This window comes from Myotis davidii, unplaced genomic scaffold (genome assembly GCF_000327345.1).
Source record: "Myotis davidii unplaced genomic scaffold, ASM32734v1 scaffold197, whole genome shotgun sequence".
Lineage (NCBI taxonomy): Eukaryota > Metazoa > Chordata > Mammalia > Chiroptera > Vespertilionidae > Myotis > Myotis davidii.
The window spans coordinates 2,994,575-3,009,557 of record NW_006291549.1 but is presented as its reverse complement, the minus strand read 5'-3'; the positions used below and the strand labels follow the sequence as shown (position 1 = coordinate 3,009,557).

Here is a 14,983-nt window from a genome sequence, read left to right as displayed (position 1 = left end):
CAGACATATGTGAGGCTCAGTGGTTCACATTCAAGTCTTTGCTCAAGGATTACCTTCTCAGCGAGCCCTCTCCTGACCATCTCCGTAATTTAAAACCACATCCTCTTGCGCACAGAGGTGCTATCCATCCTCTTACTCCCATTTACTTTTTCTTCATAGCACTTATTACCTTTTAACATATGATGTCATTTACTTCGTTATGCTCATTCTCTATTTCCCCGCTACAGTGTAAGCTCTCCAAGAAGGGATTTTATCTATTTTCTTCTCTGCTGCATCCCCAGTGCCTCCAATGGTGCCCGGGACACAGAAGGAACTAAAAAAAAAGCATGTGTCTGTTGCCTCCATGCTCAGAATGCCTTTACTCATCCTTCAAGACTGAGCTCGAGTAGCTCCTCTAGAAACTCTCCCTGGTTCCCCTCTGACGAAGAGAGGAGTCCTCCCTCCTCTGTTCACTTTGGCTTCTTTTGAAACTCTTCAAAGTTTCTCACACATCACTGACTTTCCATCTCCTCTACTGCTTCTGCCTCCTCCAAGGCTAGGAGAGGGCAGAGGAGCTAGCATCTAGTAGAGACTGAACAGGTGTATGTTCAGGAAATGAGCCAGAATTTGGCAACACTAGCTTTGGACTAGTCTTTTTCTTATAATAATACTCTCTGGAGTTGCACAACCCTGTAGTTCTCCATTTTATTCTCGCATCTTGACTTGAGTGGTCTGAAATGATTCATTATCACATAGAAGGTACATGAGTTTGTTTCATTGAGTAAAGCCTAAAAAATCTGATGCTTTTGAGAACCTTTTGGTTGTGTGGACTATTTTTCCTTCCCCCTTTAATCTATTTACTAAGTCCAGTTGATGTTACTTCCTACATTCCCCTGAATTTATTCACTTCTTATTCACTTCTCCTGCTCTCTGGGCTAAGCCACGGTTATCTCTTAACTGGAAGAGTGCAACCACTTCCTAAATGGCATACTCTATCTGTTCCGATGGAATCCATCCTCTCACAGCAGCCACAACAAGCTTTGAAAAGCACAAATCAGATTTCTTTCTCTTGCTTGAAACCATTCAAAGACTTCCCATTGCACTTAGCACAAAGTGCAAAAGTCTCACCATGGCTTCAACCTCACCGTAGGCCACTCTCCCCTTGGTTATTACCTCTGCTGGTCCCTCTGCCTAGAATGCCCTCTCTTCATTCGGATCACTTCCACCCACTCTCCCAATCCCAGCTCACATATCCTCTCCTCAGAGAAACCTTGTCCTGTCCCATGCCCACAATCCATCACTTCTTTCTCTTTTTATCACTGTCCTCTTATTTGAATTACTTTTCCCACCAGACTCAAATGAGCCCTACTAGAATTCAAACTGCAAAAGGGCAGGAATATTAATCTGTTTTGTGCATGCATGTATCCTCAATACCTAGAGAACATGAATAGTGCATAGTAAATGTGCAATGATTTTTTTTTTGAATGACTGAATGAGGGCCTAGGTTTATCTATCTTATTTACTGTGCATCTCTGGTCCTAGCACAGTGCCTACAACAGTACATAGCAGACACTCAACCAATACTAATGAAATGAGTAAATTGATCTTTGATATTGCCTTCTTAGGCCCTTTACCAAGTCTTTCACCTTTGAACATTAATATTTATTCAACTGTGATCTGATTCACCTTGAGGGGTTTATATGTGAACATTGCCTGTAAGCTCCACCTGAGATTCCAGACCTGAGTCCTGGGTATTCCAGCCACAGTGCCCCGATCAGTGTGATATGATTTGTCAGAGCAGCCCAGTCACAATTTCAGCGTTAGTGAAAGAAATAAATGTTCACCTTTTAGTATGAAATTTGGGGTCAACAAAACCATTGTTGCTCTTAGCAGACACATCTGGAACCGGAGCTCATGCCGGCCAGGCTCTGCAATTCTCAGCACTTTCAATAAGCGGAGAAGAAAATGTGCAAGACAGGTGGTCAGAAGGAAAGGCCACTGCCTGGCTGTGGGCCCTGGCCTTCCTGCCTGGCGTCCCAGGGCTGCAAGGGCTCTGAGAAGTGTTGTTGCTGTGCATGCAGGGCCTGGGGAGCGTGTTGGTGCTGCTGAGATGCTGAATGTGTGTTGGCTGTGACCCTGGAGCCCCCGGCTGGGGAGCGGGCACAGGCACAATGACTCCTTTCATGGAAAAACTTGACTCTGCAAACGCAGGGTTGAAGGCTCGATCTCTCTCCTCCTGGTAAATCACACGACATGAGAAAGGCTGTGCTGTTTGGCTCTCTGTGGGGTTAGCATGACATGAGTTTCCGGCAGAGATGTCATGAGGAGTCCCTCTGACTGAGGCACTGAGCGTGGTCACTCACAAAGGAGAGTTTGTGACTAAATACTAGTACAGGGGGTGGAGCCAACCTTATGTGCATATTCTATACAACATTTGCACAGGGTCTAGACCTAAACAGAATATGCTGAGAAAAGGTACTGAACTGTTTCTCTTAAGCCACATGTGATTACATATGTGGTTACTGGAGGCACCTGGAATCATCTAGTTCTGATAAGAACCTCATGACCTTTATAATATGGGTTTTCTTTTTTCCTGACCTTCCTGAAGAAGATCTCCATTCCTGTACAGTGTGTGTGTGTGTGTGTGTGTGTGTGTGTGTGTGTTTTGGGCTCTTTTGCTTCATGGAGAAAGCCTAACCCAGCAACAGGATAAAGGACAGAGTGATACAGTGAAAAGTGTGCTCTCCCTCAGAAACAGGAGATGTGTGGTCACCACCATAGACCTCGGCATCCTTTCTACATAATGAGATGGATGGACTAATCAGTAGTTGGCAAACATTTTCTGTAAAGGGCCAAACGGAAATAGTTTAGTCTTGTGGTTTTTGTTGGAAGCACTCAACTCTACCATTATGGTGTGAAAGCAGGCATAGACAACACATCTATATATATAAAAGCCTAAGCAACCGTTCAACTGTTTGACAGTCCAACTGGCAGCTATCATGCACAATGACCACCAGGGGGCAAACGCTCAATGCAGGAGCTGCCAAGCTGCGGTGACTTGGCAGCTGCGGTTCTCAGGTGATGCACCCGGAACCAGAGAGGAGGGAGCCCGATTCCTGGGTGTGTCACCCAAGAACCATCCTCTCACAATCTGGGACCCCTCGGGGGATGTCGGAGAGCCAGTTTTGGCCCAAGCCCCACAGGCCAGGCTGAGGACCCCACTGGTGCACGAGGCCTCTAGTAGGTAAATAAATGAGTGTGACCACATGCAAGAAAACTTTGTTTACAAAAGCAAGTAGTGAACTAGATTGTGCCCAGGGGTCTTGCCAACTGTAGGAGACATTATCTCTTAAAAGCTGGTTCCTCTGTCTATGCAATAATTCTAGAACATGATTATTGGGACCAGAGGAGAACTACAATAAACAATAGGAAAACAATAAAATGGCAAGAAGTACATACCTATCAATAATTACTTTACATGTAAATGAACCAAATGTTCCAATCAAAAGACATAGGTGGCTGAATGAATAAATAAAAACAAGACCAGTACATATGCTGCCCACAAGAGACCCACTTCAGATGGAAAGACATACAGATAAAAAGTAAAGGGATAGTAAAAGATATTTCATCCAAATGGAAAAAAAATGTTATGGTAGCAGTACTTATATCAAACAAAATATACTTTAGAAGAAAGGCTGTAACAGGAGACAAAGAAGGGCATTTTTATAACATAAAGGGATCAATCCAACAAGAGGATATAACCCTTGTAAACTTTTATGGACCCTACATAGAAGCATCTAAATATATAAAATAAATATACAAAAGGAGAGATAAACAGTAATACAGACATAGTAGGGGACTTTAACACCACATGACATCAATGGATATATCATCCAGACAGGATATCAACAAGGAAACAGTGGCCTTAAATGACACATTAAGCCAGATGCATTTAGTTAATATTTTCAGCACATTTCACCCAAAAAGCATCAGAATACATTCTTTTCAAGTGCACATGGAACATTTCCCAAACAGACCACAGGTTAGGGCACAAAACAAGCCTCAGTAACTTTAGGAAGATTGAAGTCCTATCAAGCATCTTCTCAGATCACAATGGTGTGAAACTAGAAATCAGTTACAAGAAGAAAACTGAAAAATACAAAGATGTGGAGGCTAAATAATATGCTACTAAACAATGAATGGATTAGCATCAAAATCAAGGAAGAAATAAAAAGATGCCTTGAAACAAATGAAAATAAAAACATAATGACATCAAAAATCTATGGGACACAGACAAGAAATAAGAAAAATCTCAAATAAAAACATCTAACCTTATACATAAAGGAGCTAGTCAAAGAAGAACGAAGTCCAAAGTTATTAGAAGAAAGAATCTAAAAGTTCAATATTAGACAATAGGTTGACTAAGACATGGTGCCTTCTACCAATGCAACCATCAAAAATAAAACTATAGAAGAATATTTGCAGGCATGGAAAGATGATTGTTATCTACTATTCAGTGAGAACAAGTTACAAGCAGTATACAGAGTATAATTTTGTTTTAGACAAAAGATTTGTATCATGTGTATATTCATGGTTAGGAAAGGATATTAGCACTGGTTATCTCTGAGCTAGGCAATTATAATTTTCATTTTCTTCTATTCTTAATTATTCTACAATGAGCATGTACTACTCTTGTAATAAAACTCTAAAAAAGTTATTTTTCAAAAATATATCAATGCTAATATCCTAGAAATTAGCAGTCGCCAACCTTTCAGACCTCACGGATTACCAGTGGTCTGTGGACCACCAGTTGGTGACTGCTGCTCCAAAGGTTTTCTTAAACCAGTGGTCGTCAACCTTTCAGACCTCACAGACCACCAGTGGTCTGTGGACCACCGGTTGGCGACCACTGCTATAAATGATATGTGAGACATGTTAGCCTCGGGCCTCAGTGGCTAAAAATATTTAACAGAAGTCTGCTAAAAGGTGTAGGGAGGCCTGAATTATTGCTGTTCCACAAATGGAGCCCTGTGACCAGGCCTTGGACCCCTAAGGATGGGGGCATGGGCTGTGCCTCCAGAACAGTTGTCACAGTTTAGGCCTCTCGGCAGAAAGAACAGCTGCAAAACAAGGACAAAATAAAGTAGCACCTGTCTTGCCTAGGACAACAGATCCAGGTAGGTTGGGTCCACTCTGCATGGCCGAGCCTCCACTGGGCATTTTTCATGTCTAAGTCACATAACAAAGAATGTGAGAGCAACAAGGGACCCACTAGTCCCAGGTCTTCATTAAAGTTATGGAAAGTGAGGCCAGTTGAGCGCATGTTGCTCAATCCACTTTCCTTCTTGAAAGTTGCAGCAGTGGCTTGAAGGGATATCAATGCCAGAGTGTTTGATAACTAAATAGCCATTTTTGGAGTAGACTCGCCTCTTGGGAGCCTTAATGGAGGAGAGTTAGTTCTGATATATGGCTTTAAAAAACCCAAAATTTGCCCTGTGTGCCAACTGCCACCATACTTGGTGGAAATCTATATTGTAAAAAGCCATTGGCCGTAACACCGTAACCCCGGAATGACCAAACGACTGGTCACCAGGAGGTACATTGATGGGTTCCTGCCGTCATGGCAGCAGGAGGGACTTTGTGCCCTGTGTCGGTGGTGGAAGGGACTCTGGGTCTCACGCGATTTTGCACGCTGGGCCGCTAGTGTTAAAATAAATTCCAAGGCAGTGCCTGGACTAAGTGGAAAAGAATGTCGTGATTGATCAGGGACATCTTGGCTGTGGAAGGGGTGATTAATAGTATCTTTGCTACCTGTTTCTAGCCTTGCTTAGAATATGTGTTACCGACCTCACAATAGACCACCAGATTAAATCTTTCCTACTCTTTTTTTTTTAAATATATTTTATTGATTTTTTACAGAGAGGAAGGGAGAGAGATAGAGAGCCAGAAACATCAATGAGAGAGAAACATCAATCAGCTGCCTCCTGCACATCTCCTACTGGGGATGTGCCCGCAACCCAGGTACATGCCTCTGACCAGAATCGAACCCGGGACCTTTCAGTCCGCAGGCTGACGCTCTATCCACTGAGCCAAGCCGGTCTCGGCGAATCTTTCCTACTCTTGATTACCCTTATAGAATGTCAGATTAATTTTTTAAATATTACTTTTACTACATCATTCTCCTACTTAACCCTCTAAAGGTCTGTCCATTTCCCACTTAGTAAATATACTTCCTTAGTCTAATAATCAAGGTCCTCCACAATTTGTCGCCACTTAATGTTCTCATCAACCATACACAGAATCACCTCCCTCACTTATTTCTTTAAAAAAATATTTTTATTGATTTCAGAGAGGAAGGGAGAGTGAGCGCGAGTTAGAAACATCAATGATGAGAGAGAATCATTGATGGACTGCTTCCTTCAAGCCCCACAAAAGGGATTGAGCCTGCAACCTGGGCATGTGCCCTCACTGGGAATTGAACTGTGACCTCCTCGTTCATAGGTCGACGTTCAACTACTGAGCCACACCGCTGGGAGTGACCTATTTCTTGTACTCAGAGTACGCACTCTAGTCTAAAAGGGTCACCAGTAGGAGCAGGAGATGGGAATTGGTCCAAAGGGGAGCAGCTGGATTAAGAGATCAGAATGAGTCAATAGCTGGGAGGTTTGAGATGGAGGAAGGTATCAGAAATCTTGGGAATGGATCCAAGTCAAATCTGAGTGGACAAGCTTTAGCTGAGGCCTGCTCCTTTTGATGGCCTAGTTTCTATCTCAGTTTGGCTGCCCGTATCAGTTTTAAAGCAGTGCTATTTTATAACTGTTACTGAATAGGCACCTGATACATACTCCACACATTTTAATCTCTGCGCTTATAGCATCTTCACTTTGAGTGCCTGTTTCCCTCATTTCTGCCTATTGGAGTCCCACCTATCCTTTGGTGCTCAGCTCCAAACCATCACAGTGAGGCCCTGGTATTTTTCAAATGACCTGCTTCTCAGAGTCCTTAAATTTGACATCATTCCCTAATTCATCTCCATAACTCCACATAGATCTCTCCTAGGTCTATAGTGCTGGCGAGACAGTGACATTCACCACTAGGGCCCATTTTTGCCCAGGCAGTTACATTCAGGGATTTTATGGTAATTGACTTGCTGTCTCATTTAAATGGAGAAGTCTGGATATGAACTAGTGTATTAAGGTGCCTCTTAACTGCTAGATTTAAATACCAGTCTATGGTAACAAAACACTATAAACTAGCAAGGAAATGCAGCAGCATAAAGCACAATAAATTCTTATTGCCCAATGGCTAAAATGAGACAAAATATTATTCCAGAATAAGGGAGAAAGTAAAGCTCTCATGGAAAAATACGAGCAGGTTAACTTTTCCAGCATGCTGAATGGCACCTGAGTGACCCAAGAGTTATTGAATTTAAAAATAATCAATTGCTGTACCCTCTGCTAGTGGCTGGGCTATGATGAATAGTTATGACAATTTCTCATGGTGATGAGGCTAAAATAAAAAACTTTACAATGTACACACTTCATTTAGAACAAGTTTACCATTTATAAGCCAAGGAAAACAAGCAGTTTACAACTTCTATGAACTCTGATCAAAATGATGTGGAAAAACTCAATGCCAAGCTGTATAAGTTATGGGGAACAGAAAAGGGCCACTCATTCCTGTATCGGTGTCTTATTTTTACCCAGATCAGAAACAGAGAAATCAGAAGCTTTTCCCCAAATGCTATGAGCAGCGTTTGCTAATTTCAGATGATAATAAAAACTAAAGGTAAACTTTCTGTGTTGTATTCCTAAAGATATCTGACCCCATAGCCATGTTGAGAATACATCATCAATAGTATGACTAGAAACTCAATGGCTTCCTGGTCCTTACTGGTTGATGGGGATTAAGGATTCAGAAACTTTTAACTTTGAGCCAAAGGAATAATTCTAGTTGCCATTACCAATATTTGGGACCCAGGACTTGAATATCCTTGAACAACGCTCTACTACTAGAGGGCACCAGCCATGTGGGCATTAACTTGGTGAAGGTCCCAATGACAGATGCCAGGGAAGCTGTACTTGGTGAAGTTATTTAAACACTTGGTTTGAGGAATCTGTCTGGGTTGGGTGTCCGTCCTACCAATATAAGGTTGGCGTAAATAGAATTGTATGGCTTTTGGGGGATGCTGATATTTCATCTTTCTCTTTGAAAGTTGATTAGAGTTGTTGTTTAGTTGGGAGGAAGTCATGGGGGAATACTGGGGTGTGATTGGCAAGAAGAGGAGATACAGGAGCTGTTTCTTACTCATCGTTCGGTGAGTCAGTCTGATATAGAGGATCTGGACTGTGGAATCAGCCCAAGAGGATTGAGAAAGGAGCCACGTTGGAATCTAGACAAGCTAGAGTCCAGACTAAGAACTGCGCTCACCTCATATGGAAAGTCAGCCAAGTTTCCACTGGTGAGTCTGGATTCTGTAGGCAATTTAGTGATTTCCTGTTGGCCACCCCCCACTGCTGCCTCCTTCCCACCTGCAAGCAGTCACCCACCCATAAATCCTGTCCAGCCCTGGACTGCTGCCCAATGTTCCAGAGGGTTGGACTCACCAAAGAGAGCGGAATTCCCAGGGTCCAGGACCAGCTGTGTTCCCAGAGGAGACATCAGCACTGAAGGAAGGTTCGGTCCAGTGGCTGAAAGCAAGGCTCTGATATCCTCCAACTGCGTGGGGACTTGGGGGGGATCTGTGAGAAGGCAGATGGTGAATCAGACAGGTTAAAGCATGAAGGCCATATTAAGGGGGGAATGAGGGGTGAGCATGCGTGTAATTGTGTCTGTGTTTAAGGCAGGCTTTACTCTTGTTGCCTTTTAACATAATTTTTCCTATTGAGAAGGTGTGCCTATCAAATTGAGTCTGAATTTCAAACAACACTTGAACCAATAAGGTCAGTAACAAGAATTAGGCATGTAGATTTCAGAAGCTCCTGACTAATACCACTTTATACTACAGGGCCACTGGGTCCCTATAAATGTAGGTACATTAAACCACATTGTAAAGACACTCTTAAGAAGCCAACATTTCTTCAGCAATTACTAAATGTCAAGTCCTATATTAAAGAGCTTTCATTTATAACATCCTTAGAGGGGGGCACTTTATTCTTGTCCCCACAGATAGGGATATGCCACAGGAATTCTTACTTAAAAGGAGCCCATGAGTGGCTTTTTCTATGAGGAAAAGGGTCCATCTATGAAGTCGATAAGTTAACTTGCTTTGTGGTGTGAATTTTTCATGCTCAATAGGACACAAGCCGACAGGGATCATTTGCTATTTAAAGTCTGATAAGGAGTCAGGGGTCACGTTAACCAGAGCCAAGGTGACAGCAATGGGAAATAGTGGCTTGTCATTTCCACTGGACAAATACAGAGGCAAGCGGCTACTGAACCTAGTGGCGGGGTGATCCCTGGTTCTCCTGCGAAAGCGCAGACACCCGCTCCCCCTCTTCCGGCATCTCCTGATGCCCTGCAATTCACACTCTCAAGGCCAACTCCTACCTTTTCCTCTCCAGCCCTTGCTGGAGCAGAAAGAGAAACAGGAGTAATTGATGGTTATTTCAATAGGGTCCAGTGCGGGCCTTTATGTGGTTGCCACCCTGTTAGGTGCTTGTTAGGTCATGATGGTGCCAGAGTCTAGTTCAGAAACATCCGGTTTGGGTTTAGGAACCCTCAGTTTGAGCTGTGGCTCTGTCTTTCACTAACTTGGGCAAGTCACTAAATCCTTCTGAGCCTTAGTTTCCCCATCTATTAAATGGAACCTCATCATTTCCAAGATTTCTTCCTATTCTCAAACACCACGGTTTTAGCAATTGATGGTGGCAGTTTACTCAAACCCAGACTCTTTTCCTCGCATCCTTTTTAATATTCCCTCAAGAACAATGAAATTGAATATTGAGGGAAATGGGAGTTCCCACAATATTGCAATTGAATATTTCTTTAAGAATGCTAAAACGCAGTAAGCCTTTGCTTATTTGCTAACACCCATCAGATAGATCTCCTTGGGCCAAATGTCGACACCTTCTAATGTCCTCACAGTTTCTAATACATTTTTCTTTTTTGGTATATGTCCATTTGATCTTCTCAGGGGTCACCCCTTATAGTTGTCCTACATGGAACTTAGAGGCAGCACTTAATGAATAATCATCCAGTGACTATCTGAATAAATGAATTATATTCTGTCTCATTATACTTCAAGTCTCCTTGCTACAGGTTAAATCACAGAACTTGGCGTGAAACTGCAGCTTTATACATGAAATCCCTGATTTAAAAATTAGGCCATATTTTTGGCTGATGAAAAAGGAAGCACTACTTCTAAGTTCATAAACTACCTCTAAAACTAACAAACTTTGATTAATAAATCAAGACTTCTGATTAAGAAAAGCTCTAAACATAAAAGCCTAAAATAGTGATTTTTTTTTCTCATCAAGTTTGATTAAAATGGGAAGCCGTTCTGCTCTTCAAGCCCCATGCTCACAGTCATACCATATTAGTGCTGAAATGCTGCAAGGACTGGCTCCCAGAATACACACTCTTCATTGGCAAAGCTACACATCCTAGGCTTTCATCTCTGTTAGCAGAGGCAATAAGGAAGGGTTATTAGGGAAGAGAAACCCACAGTAAGCACCATAACTCAGTGTGGGGCAACAAGCGCTGGGCCCCCGGCTCCAGACTAGCAGCTCAGACGATGGAACCCAACCCAAAACAAATGACATCCTTCAATGAGCTGATTTTCTCTGACTTCCTAAGATAACTGGAGGTTTATGCAGCCACTGGTGAGACGAAAACCCATCTGGGCCTCTCGGAGTTGGCAGGGGCTGGAGATGCTGGGCTTTGGTATATCCTCAACTTGGGATGTGAATACAAGTATAACGTTTAATGATTTTCCCTTGGTGAAGTCATAGTGTGTAATTAATCATATTTTTTTTCTTTTTTTCCCCTTAGAATGATACATTTCTCACCAAGAGAAAGTGCTCTAATAATTGCCTTTAAAAAAAAAGTAAAGCAGGCATTTTTTATTCTATTCCACCAACGCCCAGACTCCGTGGTGAAGAGAAACAGAGTCCCTAGTTCAAGGGACAAGGGCTGCAGCTCACAACATGCTGAGTCCTGCACTGGGCAACAGCAAGGGATGGTGGTGTCCAAGGCTCATTTTAAATACCTACTTTATGCCAGGAACTGTGATAGACTCTTTAATCAGGAGTTCTTATGTTAGAGAGTACTCTAGTCTGAATGTTTGTGTCCCCTCAAATTCATGTGGTGAAATTCTAAACCAACTCCGAGGTGATGGTATTAGATAGTGGGGACTTTGGGAGGTGATTACGCCATAAGGGGATTAGTGTCCTTATAAAAGAGACCCCAGACAGTTGGCCTACCCTCTGTTGGATGAGGGCATGGCAAGAATCAGGCAGTCTGCAGCCAGAAGAGGGCCTTCACCAGACCCCGACCATGCTGGCACACCAATCCTGAATTTCCAGCATTCAGAAGTCTAAGAAATACATTTCTGTTGTTTGTAAGTTTCCTCATCTGTGGTGTTTTGTTATAGTGGCTGGAGTGGACTAAGACAGGAGGGTGTATGTGTGGATTTCATGTGGACTAGACTATGAACTTCCTTAAAGGACATAAAAGTTTTAGCATGTATAAATTTTTCTGGAGGGGGTAATTTAGCTTCATCTGATTCTCAAAGAAGTCCTTGACACAGGTGTTAAGACTAACTGCTTTAGCCTGGCTGGCATGGCTCAGTGGTTGAGCGTCGACCTATGAACTAGGAGGTCATGGTTCAATTCCTGTCAGGGCATATGTCTGGGTTGCGAGCTGGGTCCCCAGTGTGGGGTGTTCAGGAGGCAGCTGATCAATGATTCTCTCTCATTATTGTTATTTCTATGTCACTCTCTCTCCCCCCTCATCTCAGAAATAAAAATACATTAAAAAAAAAAAAAGACTAACTACTTCACTTCTGCTATCCCTGGCCCCATCCACCAATGAGGGCAATCCTTGTTTTGCAGGTCTCCACACAAAACCAGCATCTAAACTTAGCAAGGTGAAGTAACTTGCCCAAGGTCATACAGTGAGTAAGCAGTAGAGCCAGGGTTTAAACTGATGTCTGCCTGGCCCCAAAGTCTGTATTCTTTCTATTGGAAGGTCCTAAGGTGGGGAGAAGTGGAGGGATATTGATTTTATCTTTATGTACGTATTTGGATCATAGAAAAGAAGAGGTGGAGGGTGAGTGAGTCACCCCTAACGGGGCTCACCAGGGGCAGCCAGCCTGGAGGTGTTTACCTAGGATCAGAAGCTGGGTGTTCTCAGTCAGCTCTCCGTGCACATTGGCTGCCCTGCAGGAGTACAGGCCCTGATCCGAGGAGGACACGTCTGTGAGTAGCAAGGAACCCTCGTGCAGATGGTGAGAGGAACCCAGTTTGCTTTTGTTCCTGAACCAAGTGACTTCAGCTTCGGGCACACCTAGGAAGCAAAAGAAATAAAATAAAATAAACTCACCAGCCAAACACGTTCAGGTGATTCTGGAGGCATTTATAGCCTCTTGGCGGGGACCCTGCAGGAAGCATCTTCCTGGGCATCTTCTACCAGCCTTTGGCCAAACTAAATACTGCCTCGGACCTCTCTGTTGTCTGGGGGTCTTTTGATTTTCGAACTTACACTGACGAGGCAGGAAGAGAGAGGCCAGTTAAAGAAGAGGAAGCATGTGGCTGGTAAAAGGTACTTCCAAGGTGGAAGGAAAATACAAAGATTCTTTGGAGAAAACATTATCTAAAATAATAAAAGGGTAATATGCTAATTAGACCAGACATCTTCTGGATGTCATTCCGGTTGTCCTTCCTGATGAAGCCAGGGCCAGAGGGAAGCCAGCCCAGGTCCCGGGTGCCTGCGGGTGGCCCAAGGGGAGCCAGCCCAGGTCCTGGGTGCCGGAGGGAAACAATGCTGGCAGCCGGGGGAAGGAAGGCCTACTCTTGCATGAATTTTCATGCATCGGGCCTCTAGTAAAAATATAACAACCAAACCTAGATCTGTCAGTGAATATGAAACAAATAAAATGTTGAATATGAGAAGTCAGACACAGAAGAGTATCTACTGCATGATTTCCTTTCTGTAAGTAAGAAACAAAGACTGGTAACATCAACCTATGCTGCTAGTAGTCAGGGAAATGGTTGCTGGTAAGGCTCTGTTTTTTGACCTGGGGGCTGGTTTGGTGAGTTTAGCACCTTTATGACATGTGCTCTTTCCTGTAGAGATATAACACTTCAATAAAAGTCACAAAAGCTAAAAGCCACAAAAGTTAATACATTCAAGAACCAGACAAAGGAGAGCTGCTAGATCCTTACCAGAGTTGAGGATACACATAGAAAACATGGCTGTATTTTTGAAACCTGTGGATTTTCTTAGAACAAGAGGACATGGAACTAAGGTATCAGTGGCACAGAAAAAGAAAGACAGGAAGGAAGTACTCTGCTCTCTCCTCAGTCCACCAAGTTCACTGTCTGTGAGAAAGAGCTGGGGAGAGTGTGCGACTATGAATTGGGATTGCACCCCTCCTTTAAGAAGTCTTCTAGGGGCGTTACAGACTGAAAGCTTGTGTTCCCACAAAATGATATGTTGAAGCCCTCACCTCAGTGCAATAGTCTTTAGAGGTGGTGTCTTTGGAGGCATTTAGATTTAGATGAGGTCATGATGGGCGGAGGGTGGGCCTCATGATGGGACTAGAGCCCTTGTAAGAAGAGATCAGGGGGCTAGTACTTTCGCTAGGTGAGAACCCGGCAAGAAGAAAGCTGCCTGCAAGCCAGGAAGAGAGTTGTCACCAGGAACTGCATGGATCAGCACTTTGATCTAGGAATTCCCAGCCTCCAGAACGGTGAGCTGTAACCTCCTGTTGTTCAAGGCTCCCAGGCTATGGTATTTTGTAATAAACAGCAGCCTGAGTAGACAGCCTTAATTCCTTAGGAAGTTCCTTGTGGTTGACATGCTGATCAGCAGGCCCCAGGTTAGCACAAGCTTGAGATGGTCTGCATAAGGCTCCCTCACAGACTGAGCTCTGAGTGGATTGGGAGACAGATCTTCAGAGAGCAGAAAGCTTTGCACCCCAGCCTGCGGACCCAGCTCACAGTTTACTCAGAATTCTTGGGCTTGTATGCAGGGTTTATTTAGAATATCAAATCCTGGTAAACAGGGTCAAACCAGGACTAGTTAAAGAGCCAGACCTTTTGTCCTGTGCTTTCCCAGAGTTGGAGCTGGATTTTGTCCTTAATGGGCAGCCTACTGTTTAGGATGCAGGCACCTTCAAGAGTTACCTGTGTACCTGTTCGTTGTCCTTGAATCTGATAAAAATTTACCCCAGTCTACTCTACGTCACCCAGCTGAAGAGCCCCCCCTATAGTCCCGGTGCACCTGCTGTTCCCGGGTTCCAGTGGAGGAAGTGAGGGGGGGGTGGGAGCATGGTCTCACCTAACAATGAGCTGCCTGTGTGAACTCACTGCTGTCCCGGCTGCTCTGCTCCCTCAGGTGGGGTTTTCCAGCCTGGAGCGATGGCCCCAGGTAGGTGGCCAGAGTGTTCAGCCAATTTGTGAGCCCTTTCTCCCTGTTATGGAGAATACAGGAGCGACTCTCTGGTCTTCGCTTTTATTCATATTACCCATAATTCAGTGTGAATCCCTAGGGACCTGCACGGTTGTTCAGAGGAAGAGGCGGGGCTGCTGAGAGGGAGTGGAGACTTGGATACGGCACCCCTGATCCATCAGGGAGAGGTTACACACATGGTGACCCCTGATACTCCAATGCATGAGAGGGGCCAGGCTGGCATGGTCTCTGAATACACCTGGACAGAAGATGCAGGTGAGAGGCAGGAAAGCTGATTTTTCATGGCAGCACCACTAGGGAGGGCAAGAGCATCATGATGCCCGGCCATGCCAGCGTGCACTTTGGTCCCTGAGCTCAGTTTTTACATACT

The 14,983-nt window shown here is 43.9% G+C and overlaps 1 protein-coding gene across 1 annotated transcript in view; it reads right to left on the bottom strand.

Moving 5' to 3' along the window:
* ADAMTSL1 (ADAMTS like 1) overlaps positions 1 to 14,983 on the bottom strand; it is a 393,380-nt gene that overhangs the window by 57,159 nt on the left and 321,238 nt on the right. Inside the window, 2 exon segments of the mRNA XM_006764922.2 lie at positions 8,586 to 8,720; positions 12,307 to 12,486. Of these exon segments, the coding sequence (XP_006764985.1) occupies positions 8,586 to 8,720; positions 12,307 to 12,486 (315 nt within the window).